Source organism: Lasioglossum baleicum, chromosome 7 (genome assembly GCF_051020765.1).
Source record: "Lasioglossum baleicum chromosome 7, iyLasBale1, whole genome shotgun sequence".
NCBI lineage: Eukaryota > Metazoa > Arthropoda > Insecta > Hymenoptera > Halictidae > Lasioglossum > Lasioglossum baleicum.
The window spans coordinates 16,699,801-16,712,637 of NC_134935.1; the positions used below are offsets into that span (position 1 = coordinate 16,699,801).

The 12,837-nt window shown below is 45.5% G+C and overlaps 1 protein-coding gene across 1 annotated transcript in view; it reads right to left on the bottom strand.

The window, feature by feature from the left end:
* Nucleotides 1–12,837, bottom strand: part of LOC143210469 (MAM domain-containing glycosylphosphatidylinositol anchor protein 1) — a 531,502-nt gene that overhangs the window by 27,708 nt on the left and 490,957 nt on the right. The window contains exon 12 of the mRNA XM_076427361.1: nt 4,443–4,763. Coding sequence (XP_076283476.1) covers nt 4,443–4,763 — 321 coding nt within the window. The remainder of the gene's footprint in view (nt 1–4,442; nt 4,764–12,837) is intronic.

Sequence of the window (12,837 nt, forward strand, 5' to 3'; positions counted from 1 at the left end):
TTTGGACATTAAGCCGTTTCGCGTGCGGTAATTTTCCCCGGGTCATTTTTGCCGCTCTTCTTGCTCCGTCGTTAACTTCACTTAGCTCTGTTTACCCCCCCGACGTCATTTTTCTCTGCCCCCGACCACGGTCGCCAAAGTCTGCTACGCAGCACGTTTCTCCTCTCTCCCCCCGCCTCTGTATGTCTGTTGCTAGTCCCTATCAAAACGTGGGAGTTTTCCCCTTGTCAACTTATTTCGTCGCAGGTCGAACTACCCCGCTTTCACCCCTTTAGCATAATTAGCGTCCTGGCCTCTCTACCTCGGACACTGACCGTTCGATGCAATGTCTCACAAAAATTAGAATAATCGACGTGTGGATTCGGCTTCGTCCCATCGTTCATCCGTAATCTTGTTGATCAAGCGTATGGTCGAATTAATGAGCAAAACGTTTATTAAATTAGAAAGACGCAAATCATCGTAACAGATTCATTTCGATCTTCCTTCTCAATCTTATTTTTAACGATTTGTATGAGAACAGCGAATAACTTGGTCTCCTCATATAAAAAATTTAGAGAATTGTGTATGATTAAAAACAATGCGACTTACTATGGTTGACTTACCGGAACAATTACACCGTAATGTCCACGGTGTTCGTTCAGTTCCAATCGCAGCAGAGACATGAACATGGCCTAACCAGAAGAGTAATAACGCGTGAAACGGTTGGCGGCGGACACATCGGTTGATAAACCTCGGTGTCGCGGTCGTAGACGAGAGAAAAGTGTGCGCGAGAGAGATAGAGATAGAGATAGAGAGAGAGAGAGAGAGAAAGAAAGGGAGAGACACGGGCGTAAAAATGTAAACGATTTGTCGTGGTGAGCGGGTAGTGTGTCACTGGGTGACGTCGTGTGTACACGCGCGATCGTAAATATCAGCGTGGCGTGGAGTTTACAACGAGGTAAAACGGAGGGCACCAAATCAATTGTCAGTAAAGTGATTTACGGTCGCGGCGGCGTCTATCAATTTGCGAGGCGGGGGATGCGAGCGAGTAGAGCGAGCAGAGCGAGCGTGGGACGACGACGCGGGCGTAGTACATCGGCCTCGCCTAAGCGAGCCTAGGCAAGAGCCGGAGAGCCCTCGCCCTAGCCTTGCCAAAGCGCGAGCTACCAGCCGCCACGACTCCTCGTACATCAACTTCTCGACGTTCAAGAACAAACGACCATTACTTACCCCCACCTTCTACATCTGTCTCTTTCTCTCCACTTTCCCCACCCATCTCTCTCACTCTCTCCCTGTTTCTCCTTCCATTTATCCGGCTCTCGCAAAGGAAGGACCCCCGGCTGTCCCACCTTGATTTTAACGAGCTTTTCGATTAGCTCGTCCCGCAAGTCCTGTCGATTTTTAACCCTCTAAATGAACCATTCGGACACTTGCGTTTATTGCAGTTCTGTAATCTGTCTTTTGCTAATTTGCTTTTTTATCACGATATGAGAAATTCTCACCAAAGAAGGGCTTGAAATGAATGTTAAAATCATGACCATTATTTTCATCGTTATTCCGACATATATTGGGTCGGCAAGAAAGTAAAACCGAATTTCTTTATCCAAACGATGAACTTTAATCCATAAAATATTTTCTTATTTATTCTCTTTTGCAACAGATCATCGAACAAAAGGGAAAATATTATCGTATTCATTAAAGTTCATTGCTTGAATATAAAAATTGAGCTCTATTTCACCTTAAAATACCGAAATTACTTTTTAGCCAACCCAATAGCAATGTTTTTTCATAAATTACCTAGTGAAATCCTTTTAATCCTTCCGTTTTGAAACTTTCGCACACCGCTGTACATTTGACATGTGAGATGAGAGACCCGTGATGCAGCACGGTGCAAGAGCTCGTTAAAATCGAAGTCGGACAGTTGGGATCCTTCCCTTGTCAGACCGCATTTGATTATCTTTCGATTCGCCCTTCCGAAGAGAGAGTGAGAGAGAAAGAGGCGGTGGGGGATGGCTAGAGGGTGGGATCTGAGAGAGTCACGGCTACTTACCATTAAAACTCCCCTCGTTGGAAGTCGATCGGTGAAACGACAGGTTCCCTAATGAACGGGCCGAAAGTCGATTAGCGCGTAATTAGGACATTAGCTGGAAACTCGCGGCATTTAAATACGCCGGCTTCTCTCGAACCTCCGCGCACCACCCCGAAACCCACCCTGAACCTTTGCGTTCTTCCGCGTCGCCTTTTCTATCTCGGCGGACGATCTGGAATTTCTGGGGCGCGGCGCATTTCGCATTTCGCATTTCTCGGCGAGAACAATCAAATCTGCGTTTCTTAAACAATCAAATACATGCTGTCCTTTAAACGATTCATCCGAGCTACTTCTATACGTATTTATCAGTAGACAGCGGCGATTATGCATTTATGATAAAAATGGATTGGTCGAATACGAAATTGTGGAGACATTTGCAGAATCGATTGATGTTGTTATTTTATTCTTGGTGTAAGAGGAAATGTGCATTTTCCGTAGTCCACTAACGAGGGAAGGACCCCAAGTGGCGGACTTCGATTTTGAATCTTTATAACTACACCTAATATTTTGCCTACATAATTAAGGATCCATATACCATCATCTCACAAAAAATTATCAAATTCGAAGTCGGATTCTTGGGGTCCTTCCCTTGTAAGAAGTGTCTTATACAGGGTGTGCAAAAATTCCTTTAACATCCGGAAATGGCAGGTTGTTCCTGAGATATCATTCGTAGCAACATTTTCCTTTGTCCGCGGCTTTGTTAAGGAGTTATCAACGAGAAACACGGACCAATCTGAGCGCGACCTAGACGCGTGTTGGCACAGTCGGCCAATTGACAGTTGGCGCGCCGGGCCTACTAGGTCGCGCTCTGATTGGTCCGTGTTTTTCGTTAATAACTCCTTAACAAAGCCGGAACGCCACTTTTGCAAAGGAAAATGTTGCTTCGAATGACCTCAGGAACCTCGCATTTCCGGATGTTGAAGGAATTTTGAGACACCCTGTAGTACGGCACTTGATCGCATCTCTAGTTAAAAGCGACGTGAGGTCCCATTGTCCAGGATTCTCGAAGGAAACGGTTTCCAGAAGCGATCCGCGACGCTGCACCGGCTTGCAGTAGCGCAAGCCGGTCGCGGCCGCTGCCGTGCGACCTAAGTAGCGTGACGTACACACACAGAGAGCCGGAGAGAGAGTGAGAGAGAGAGAGAGATACTGGTAATGGGCGTGGTGCATTCGTCTCGGTGTGTTGTCTCGGGGGTGGCGATCCGTCTTGCTTACCAGCCCCGTCGCTGACACCACCCACTCGGGAGGGCCGGGAGGGAGAGGTGGGACGGGAGGAACAGCCGGCATCCGTTTCGTAGCCGGTTAGGAACCCGCAGCCGGAAACCCAGCAACGACCTTGCCCGCTGGATCCCCCGAACCGTTGTTAATCTCTGGGCAATCGGTGCCGGTCACTGTATCGATCAACGGTCAGCCTAACGCGGCCCGTTTCGCCTTGAACGCGCGTTCCTCGTTCGATTAAACTCACGCGTGACACGTGATTTTTCATTCTGTCGCTTAGCCTACCCTCCTCTCTCGACTCCGAGCTACTTTTTTTTTCCCATCCGTAGAGAACCGCCCCTCTCCTACGTAGAACAACGCAGTCTTTCGTTTCCTCCGTGTCTCAAGGACGCGTCGAACTATGCAAACGAGAGGGCGATTAGCGTCTGCTGCGTAACCAACACGTCGAATCCCGCCCGCGTCGTTATAGTCTTGCGCAATTGGTCACGCATTAATCGTCAAGCTGACGTCTCGATTTCCCGATTAATTGACGGGGCCAAGTGCCGCGCGAGTTTTCCGCGGTCCTCGCCACTCGCGATTCTTGTCAACGCCCGCCCGCGAGTTATCGATTGCGACTGTTAATTGGAAAATTTGTATCGTGTCCTGTCGCACTTACACTAGATAGTTGTCAATAATTTTCATTCCGTTCAGCAGATGTACGTTTCCACTTTTCGGTCCGTTTTTCTTACTCAAATGGACAAGTAAAAATTTGGAAAAAAATCAGACACGCAGCAGCTACTAGGATATATAAAACAGAATTTTTTCCGAATTTTTGGTCGAGAGCCGTAGGCGTAACAAATCGAAACAAATCGAAACGGCTCGCGGTCGTCACTACAAACGAATATGGCGGCGCCCTTACCTATCAAAAATGCTCAACTTTAAGCGACCATAGCTCCTCAACTATTGGTCCTAGAGGATCGAAATTTCGATCTGTATCCGCGCCGGGTACTAATCTACTGGATTACATAGCAAATACATCATAATTCGTAGGAGAAAGGTACTAATTTTGAGTCCGGTCAAGTAAAGTTTACGCTATTACCTTCTTGCTAATCTCGGTGAATTCCGATTGACGAAGATTGTTGGAGAAATGGGAAAAATGAGGAAATGGACGACTTACCGGTTCGTTTCTCAGCATCTCGATAGGTGACCTCGTGGAGGTAGACCGGCTTGCTTTGGCCCTTGGCGTTAATCGCGTAAACCGCGACGTGCACGCCTGCTTCAACGGTCGCCTCCAGTCCCGTCAGGAAGAAGCTCGGCTCTTCGGTGTTGGACACGTTGAACACTGGGTGCAAGCTCGGCAAGGATTGAACGTCGCCGTGGTACACCTCCAAGATGAATTTCTGGGGCAGGCCTCCGTCGTAGCCCGCCAAACACTTCACCTCCACGCTGGTGTGCGTCTGGTTCGCCAGCGTGCAGTTTATCACCGAAAACGGTTTTCCTGAAACCAGCGGGCGACATTGTTCAATCGTTATGGACGACGATCTCAAAATTATTTTTCTTAGGCATCTCACAATTAAAGAATTTAGGTAGTTTGTCGAAATCACCCAATTAAAACATAGTTAACTCTCTGGAGGCCGTCTTTCACCTCCAATCACTTTCTCTAACGACCTTACAATTGAAGAATTTAGTGAGCTAGTGGGTTTACGGCAGGGGTGCATAACTCGCAGCTCTGAGAGCGGCTCATGAGCTGACAAGCGACACGGGAGCCGTTCATGAGCCGTACCTCGGACGTATGGAAGGGGAACCATGTAAGTGTGTGAGTCTCACCCGCGAGACGGGAGAGCGTGTACCTACGTGTGCCAGCCAGCGGGACGCTCCCAAATCGTCCGGTTGTGCATGCCTCTGGTTTACGGGTTTAATATTTTTAATTTATTATACTTGTTAAACTATCTAAATTGATTTCTCTCTGACTCCATAAAAATGACCAAATACTTGGACAGACACGTCCCCATTATTTTTATACAGCAACATTTTTATTTTAGTCATTTTTAGTGCTCTGCAGACCCAGTGTTAATGTAATATGGACACGTGTATTATTTTAGAATGTGTCTCCTGTTAATTGTAATTAGTTGTTTTTTTAAGTAAAATGAGTGACGTACGTTTAACCGATCGTTACCTAACCGAGCCCATAAACGTTATTTAACCACGTACAATTCAGAGGAACGGAATTTTTTTACATTTTTCTAATATTGCAATATTGCCCAACAGTGGACACAGCAATGTCGAGCGCTGGACTTCGATCAGAAAAGCTAATAAACGAGTCGGGCTAGTAAAAAGTATTAATAACGTAAACCGGACGGAATTTTGCAAGTTACTGAAAATTTCGGCTCCGCAGATCAACCGTCGAAGTATCACGCATGGAAATATCACGGGATTAACGAGACCCGGTTAATAAAAGTGAAAAGAAGTGACTGGTTGGTAGAACGTTATTCCTGGAATAGGCAACAGGCGATGTTTGCTTGGGGAGCACTTCGAATTGCTCCCAGGGGCAGAAGTGTTCAAGAACGACTGACGCTTGAAAAAGAACAAACTTTCAAAGACTATCTATCTTGCTCTCTTTGTGTAGAGTGGCCTGAATAGGTGTGGTTGCTTTACTCTCGGCTGCAACGAAGCTGGGACGATGCCTCACAGGGCAATGTGTATTCACAAGTGTTCACAAGAAACTTTTCTTCGATCGGAATTTATAAAGTATACATAAAAATCGTGTGTGCATAAATACAGGGTGGGCCGGAAATCGTGGTACAACCAGGCAGGGGTTGATTCTACATGCGAAAATAAGTCGAAAGAAAAGAATAACATTTTTTCGTTTGGCAGCTCATTTTCGAGAAAATCGAGTTTGAAAATGCAGCGAATACACGTGCTATTGCATAGGAATCGAGTGCGCGTCTGACCATGATCAACCGATTCTACTTTCTGCATATTCTAAAGCACGCGAACCTGGCGGAACTTTAAACTCGATTTTCTCGAAAACGAGCCGCCTAACGAAAAAATGTTATTCCTTTCCTATCGATTTATTATTACATTGTATTCTCAATACATAGTGGATCGTAACATGAATGACCGTGGTTTTGGTAGGCGTGGCATCAATAGCAGTGGTTTAGTAGGCGTGGCTTAGTAGGCGTGGTTTAATATGATCTTGATTGATTATTAGTCAGAACAAAAAATCTAGCTTCTGAAATCGCGATGACTGGTTTCTGCGACTAATTTATTAAGTGGGCGTGGTCTCGTAGCTCCCAACGGAGCCAGGTAAGTGCTCCAGAGGGCAATCCCTGCTCTCAGCTATCCCAGACGACCCAGCTGAGCTATTTAAAGGCAAAACTATTCACTGACGAAACATCTAATGAAAATACAGACTCCACAGTCTCAAAAATGGACAATGTTTAATTCGAACTAAACTTGGCTTTAATAAACGGAGGCGCATCGTGTCGTGAACCATGCCAAACGTCGTAGCTAGGATTAATGCGGGCACAGGGGAAATAATATTCGCCAGTGATTTGATTCGACGCTCATTCGCCGACCAGTGGCCTGGCTACGCTACAACGATAATCGTTTGCGCGTTGAGAACGTTACGACGGAGTCTCCTCTTTTGCTCGTGTTACACTCGGAGTAAGAGAGAGAGAGAGAGAGGATGAGCCGGGAGCGGTGGGATCCGCACAAAGTAACCGTGGAATATTGCAGAGCGACCGACGGCGGTCGGGCTACGGCCGTCCACAATCGTAACGTTCTAAAGAGCCAGCCAAGACTGAAATCCTTTACGAAGCAATTTCACGCGCCGAGTCGTTTTAATATTCGGGAACTTCCGGAACGTCAACTTTTTCCACCGCCCACGCCGGAATCCGCGAAACCACCCCTCCGCGCACACCGCCTCCCAGACACCGATGATTCCTCGACTCAAAGTCGACTAGACTCGACTCCACAGTGGACTCGGAACTCTAATAAGCAAGGTGTTTCGCTCACAGGAAAATTTCAATTTTTCTGTCTCGCCGACTTGTCCCTGCGTACGGTTCTGTAATCGCTCCGTTTTTATCATCTCCTTGTTGCCTAATTATGCCTTTGTCACTTGGGACGTCCACTGAAAATTCAATTTTAGTCCTGTATATAGCATCAATCCCGCTATGCTGTTTCAACTGTGCCTAGGAAAGAATTGCGTGCGAGGAGGAACACGATGACCAGGTTAGAAATATTGTCAAATCGTGAATGCTGCAGATATATGCTAACAAGTCAATTGTCTGTAGGAATGTACAGTATAAATAGTCTATTTTAAATCGTGTCCACAATGTTAACAAATAGAACATATCTACTAACCATTAGAAAATCTCTCGAGCACGGAGCAAGGTGTTGGGCATCTTGTAAAAACGACCCTGAAGAACGCCTCTACTGTTTCTCACCGCTAGTCGTGTACCGCGAATTCCCGCAATTGTTAGCACCATCCGAAAAGCGGATAAGTAGAATTGCAGCGATTTCTGCAGTCTGCACCACGCCACCGACAATAAGACCGTGTCATAAAGCGGTTGGAAGTCGTAGGGTCGGAGGGTCGGGATCCTAACGGCTCTCTCGCATCGCGTTGTATGACATCGCATTGCATCGCATCGCATCGCGAATTCGCGAGGCATCCGCGTGCGCTCGACTCGGAAGCTGGCCCCAGTCGTTCTTGATATCCGGCGCGATTTTTGTTATCGCGCTGCCTCGTTTGTCGCTCTTTGTCCGGTAATATTTCCCGGGTACTTTGTAACCCTCGAAGGCTGCACGCTCTACAGGTTGGGGCCGAACGAGAGCGAGAGGAAGGGAGAGAGTTGGCCACCCCGAACGCGAGAGAGCCCCGCTCTCTGGAAATCAAGCTCCGGCTGGGTCCCGGGTGAAAAATGTTTGCGCGTCTACGAGTGGCAAGGATTTAGTGTACCGGGATAGTAATGGTCACAGAGATGTGTCCCGCTGTGTTTCTCTCCCTCTCTCTCCCCCTCCTTCCCATTCTCTCTTGGTCCTCCTCGTTCCCTTCGACCGTTCTCCGTCGCGTTCAATTCCGTCCCGTCGGCTCCCCGACTGCGCTGATGCAGTTTGCGTCCTATACGAAATTCTTTTCCCCTTCCGGCAGTCAAAGCGCGCCGTTGCAGTCGTGATTCGACGCGCGATGCACCGCGATGCAACCCCCGATACAGCCGCCTCCGATGCGCCGCGTATTTTTCTTTCCCACTCCATCTCATCGTTATTTTTTCCCCGTTCTTCCTCTTCGTCTCTCGCTCTCTTGTTCGAAATAAAATTTCCTTTCCCTTAAACAGACAGCGGAGCCATGCCGCGACTCGCGAGAAAATAAATATTGTTCGGCGTTTCCGTCGGCGCAGAAAGCGAATCTCTCGGTCGCTTTTATTTCGCATTGCGTCCTCCATGTTTCCCACACCCCTTTTCTCTGTCTCGGTCTTTGTTTCTTCTCTCGTCAATCTATTTACGCATCGTGCGCCTTGATACCTTGCCACGCTCCGCTGGCGGGTCCTTGGTTCGCGTTAATCGCAACCCCTCTCTTGTCTCCGCCGCCATCGCGTTTCAACGTCTTGATCGTTTTAAGAGACCCCCTTTTCCTTTATCGACTCCGAGCGTTTGTAATCAATTCCTCCGGCGGAATTGTAAGTCAGTTTGTGGATAGCGGTTCGCTCGGAAATTGTTGACTTTCTTACGCCGCGTATCTCTGTTTGTTCGGTCTGCGAATAAATTCGGTGCCTTTTTATACGTAGCTTTCTTTCGTGGGGGAAGTATACGAGATTATGCTTCGAAGTATTCACTACTATTTTGTAGTTTTCCTGTCTGGTTGGCAGATTATACAGAGTGTCTCAAAATTCCTTCAACTTCCGGAAATGGGAGGTTCCTGAGATCATTTGAAGCAACTTTTTCCTTTGCGAAAATCTTCTCCGCGGCTTCATTAAGGAGTTATTAACGAAGCCGCGCAGAACATTTTCGCAAAGGAATAAATTTCTTCAAATGGCCTCAGAAATTATCCCTTTTAAGGAACTACAAGTTTGGGACACTGTGTATAATTTGATAATGAAATCATTTTAATCTTCCCATCGTTTTGAAATGCACCCAGTCATTTCTCTCAATAAATACATGAAACAAGGTTTAATTAATTATAAGCTTGTTTCTGCTGGCATATCAGAAGGATTTCCACGCGAAGGATTCGGCGGAAAGCGAACGAGTGCGCCTGCAGTTAGTATAAAAAGATGTATCGAATTTTGCAAGGGTTGCGTTCTCCCTTCCGACCTTCCTCTCGCATCGCGTCGGTTCAATTTATTTTCATCCGGTCCGGTAATGTATGTACGGGCGCGCCGATTGAAAATCGCGTTCTCGATAAACCGGTCTCCTTCTTTTCAGCTTTTTCAGGCGAATAGCGGGCAAAATGGATTCGCGGGGCGGTTGCTTTGCGAATTTTTTTCCGTGTTCACGGTTCAAAGGCATTTCGAGCGGCCCCGCGTTGCGTTATTTAATTAACATCGGGGTTGGAACGTTGTAACAACGTTTCCGCATCGGTGATTCTTTTACTTCATTCCGATATATCGTATTGTGCATTCTCGAAAATCTCCTGGAAAAAATCAGCTCTCTGGGGAGAGAGAGAAAGAGAGAGAGGTTCGAACAATGTGCTCGAGACACTGTTAAATAACTGGCTTAAGTTTCTACGAGTTTTCTTCCATACAAGCCACGGCCGAGCACGATTTGGAAATAACTTTGTTTCGTCGAGAACATTGTGGTCTCTCATTTTCATGTCTCAAAAACAGAGCTGGGCATTAATCGATTGAAATTTTAATCAAGATTGATTGATTAATTTGTACGATTAAAAAAGGTAATCATTGAAAAATCAACGATCGATCCAATCGATTGATGAAGTTAATTGTCAATCGTTGATTAAAAAAGGTAATCATTGAAAAATCGGAGACTGATTCAATCGATTGATGATGTTAATCGTCAACCGTTGATTAAAGAAAGAAATCATCGAAAAATCGGAGACTGATTCTATCGATTGATGAAGTTAATTGTCAATCGTTGATTAAAAAAGGTAATCATTGAAAAATCGGAGACTGATCTAATCAATTGATGAAGTTAATCGTCAGTTTTGATTCCGTGTTTCATTTCGAAATTTCAGCAGTTAATCATTAATCAATCATCCGATTGACGATTACGATTGGCAGGAATGTCCGACTAATTTTATCTACGTTAACCTATTGGTTTACATTTGCGCACATGCGAATGCTGTCCAGTCACGGCATTAATCGTAGCGTGCCTATTAAACGTTAACCTCGAGCATATTTTTTATGGCCGTTTATGTATGTTTATCTTAATTCATCTCTCGACTTATTAATAATTGATGGAGTCTTGCCATTGGACTGCGGATCTATTATGCAAACATTAATGTTTGCCGGCTAATTTATATAGTTTTGTCCTGCCAAGTTCGAGATTAAATAAAAATCAACGTTGTTGACCCTTTGACTACAAAAGGCGAGTGTACACGACCTCATGGATAGGAATTGTCTGATCACGACCAACCTATTCTACTCCCTGCATACAACTATACAGGCTGTTTGCGAAATCGTAGTATAACCGGGCAGTTTATCATTTTTTGCTCTTTATCTGTTTAGTGAATCCTAATAAATTTTGAACATAATTAATTACATAATTTTTACTATATATATAAAAAAAACTGGAGTTTCTAGTTGCGTTTTTTCAAAGTTCGAAGTGGAATTTTATGAATTCTCCATAAGAAGACGTGTTAAAATGTGCATACTTTAAGTTGCTATAATTCTTAAACGGTGCAGTCAATCGAACCCAAACTTTGGTAATATTGCATTAATTTAGTAAGAATTATATCTTGTCAAATTTTCAAAAATTTTGTTGCGTTTTTATACATATACCTCCAGAACATCCTTATTTCGTATCAGAAATGTAGACGGGCGTGTACGCTGTGACAGCATAAAATCGTGGGTGTATAATTGCGCCCATAATTATGAAAGTGGTCCAAGTAATATATTGCTTATGTTTCAAGATATTTAAAGGAAAATGATATTAACACTAAATAAATTCCACGCGATATTGAAATAACAAGCACTATCTAACGGTTCATTTTCTACAATATCGAAGAATTACACAGAATCAATTTAGTTTCAAATATAATGTGATGAAAAATAATTGACGAGCTCATTTTTTCGAAAGTTTGACTTGCACCACTCTCGCAATTACGGGCGCAATTACCGCCGAGCGTTGAACAAATTTTTCTGCGATTTTCGCGGGAGAACGTCGATCGCGTTCCTTGGGAACAAAAGGCTCGGGCGATTGTTGTCGGCCGGCAAAATTCATTTTGCCGGGCAAATATTCCCGGCGTACGAACTCCGTGGGAGTTAACACGTGACTCGTTTGGTCGGCATCGGACGCGTATTCGTCAACGTCAATACGCTTTCGGCAGGTCGTCGCGTCAACGTCATTGTCGATCACGGTTTGCGGCCCGGGGGCAGAACAACGAGTTCGGGGATGGGAGGGGTGGTTGGTTTGAAAAAAAAGATGTGTAGGCGTGTGCAGGAGCGGACCGCGTCGCGTAAAATCCGCTCGGGGATTAATGTCGGTTTACCGCGCGATGATTGGTTGCCGGGGCATTGTACGCGGCCGCGATAATTCCCGCATATCTGTCAGGATTTTGACCGTGCGCGCGCGTTTCGACGCGTAAAAAAAGCCCAGGTCCTTCGGATAATTGGCCGGTGCTTGAGGAACAATACCGGGGGCTGAAGCCAGCCGCGTTTTCCCGCCGTTTTCTCTACGCTGCGCCGACTGGCCCTCGCGATCCCTCAAAGGGACGGAAAAAATAGAAATGGGCCGCGAGAGAACGCGGTTGGGGAAACGCGAAACAGTGCGGCGCAGTAGCGGAGCAGTGTCGGATATCGCGGTTAATCTGTTTCGAGTTTTGGTAATTAACGAGATATTAATTAACTCGCTTTGCCGCGATACCATTCCGCGTCCAAACGCGGAAAATAAACACGCTCGTCTGATGTTTGCCAGCGCAGTTACCGCGACGTGACGCGACTTTTCGCTAATTTATCGGCGATATGCTGCATGCTGTATATGCCACAGCGCAGTACGCTCTGCGTTACGCTCGTTTACAGAGCGACTCATTATTATTTGAAGCCAGCTGGAAAACGAGAGGCCCAGGTACGCGTGCCACCCACTGGAAGTGTTAAAACTTGTTTATTCTTTTTTATCCCGGGCCCTACTACATTGTTTAGTGGTTATAGTGATTAGTAGACTGCGGATCTTCATGCGAAATAAAAAATGTCAGCGTCGATTACAAGAAATAGAAACTAAATCGAATGTAATCTCTTTCCTGAATGAATTTAATAGAGGAGAAATCATATATCGATATCTTCAATTTTTAAAATTTTCCAACAACTATCAATTTCATCTACTCAATTTTGCTATAAATGCATAAAGATCCGCAGTGTAGTGATTATAAATTCTTCGTCGTGCAGAATTTCGTAGAGAGAGAA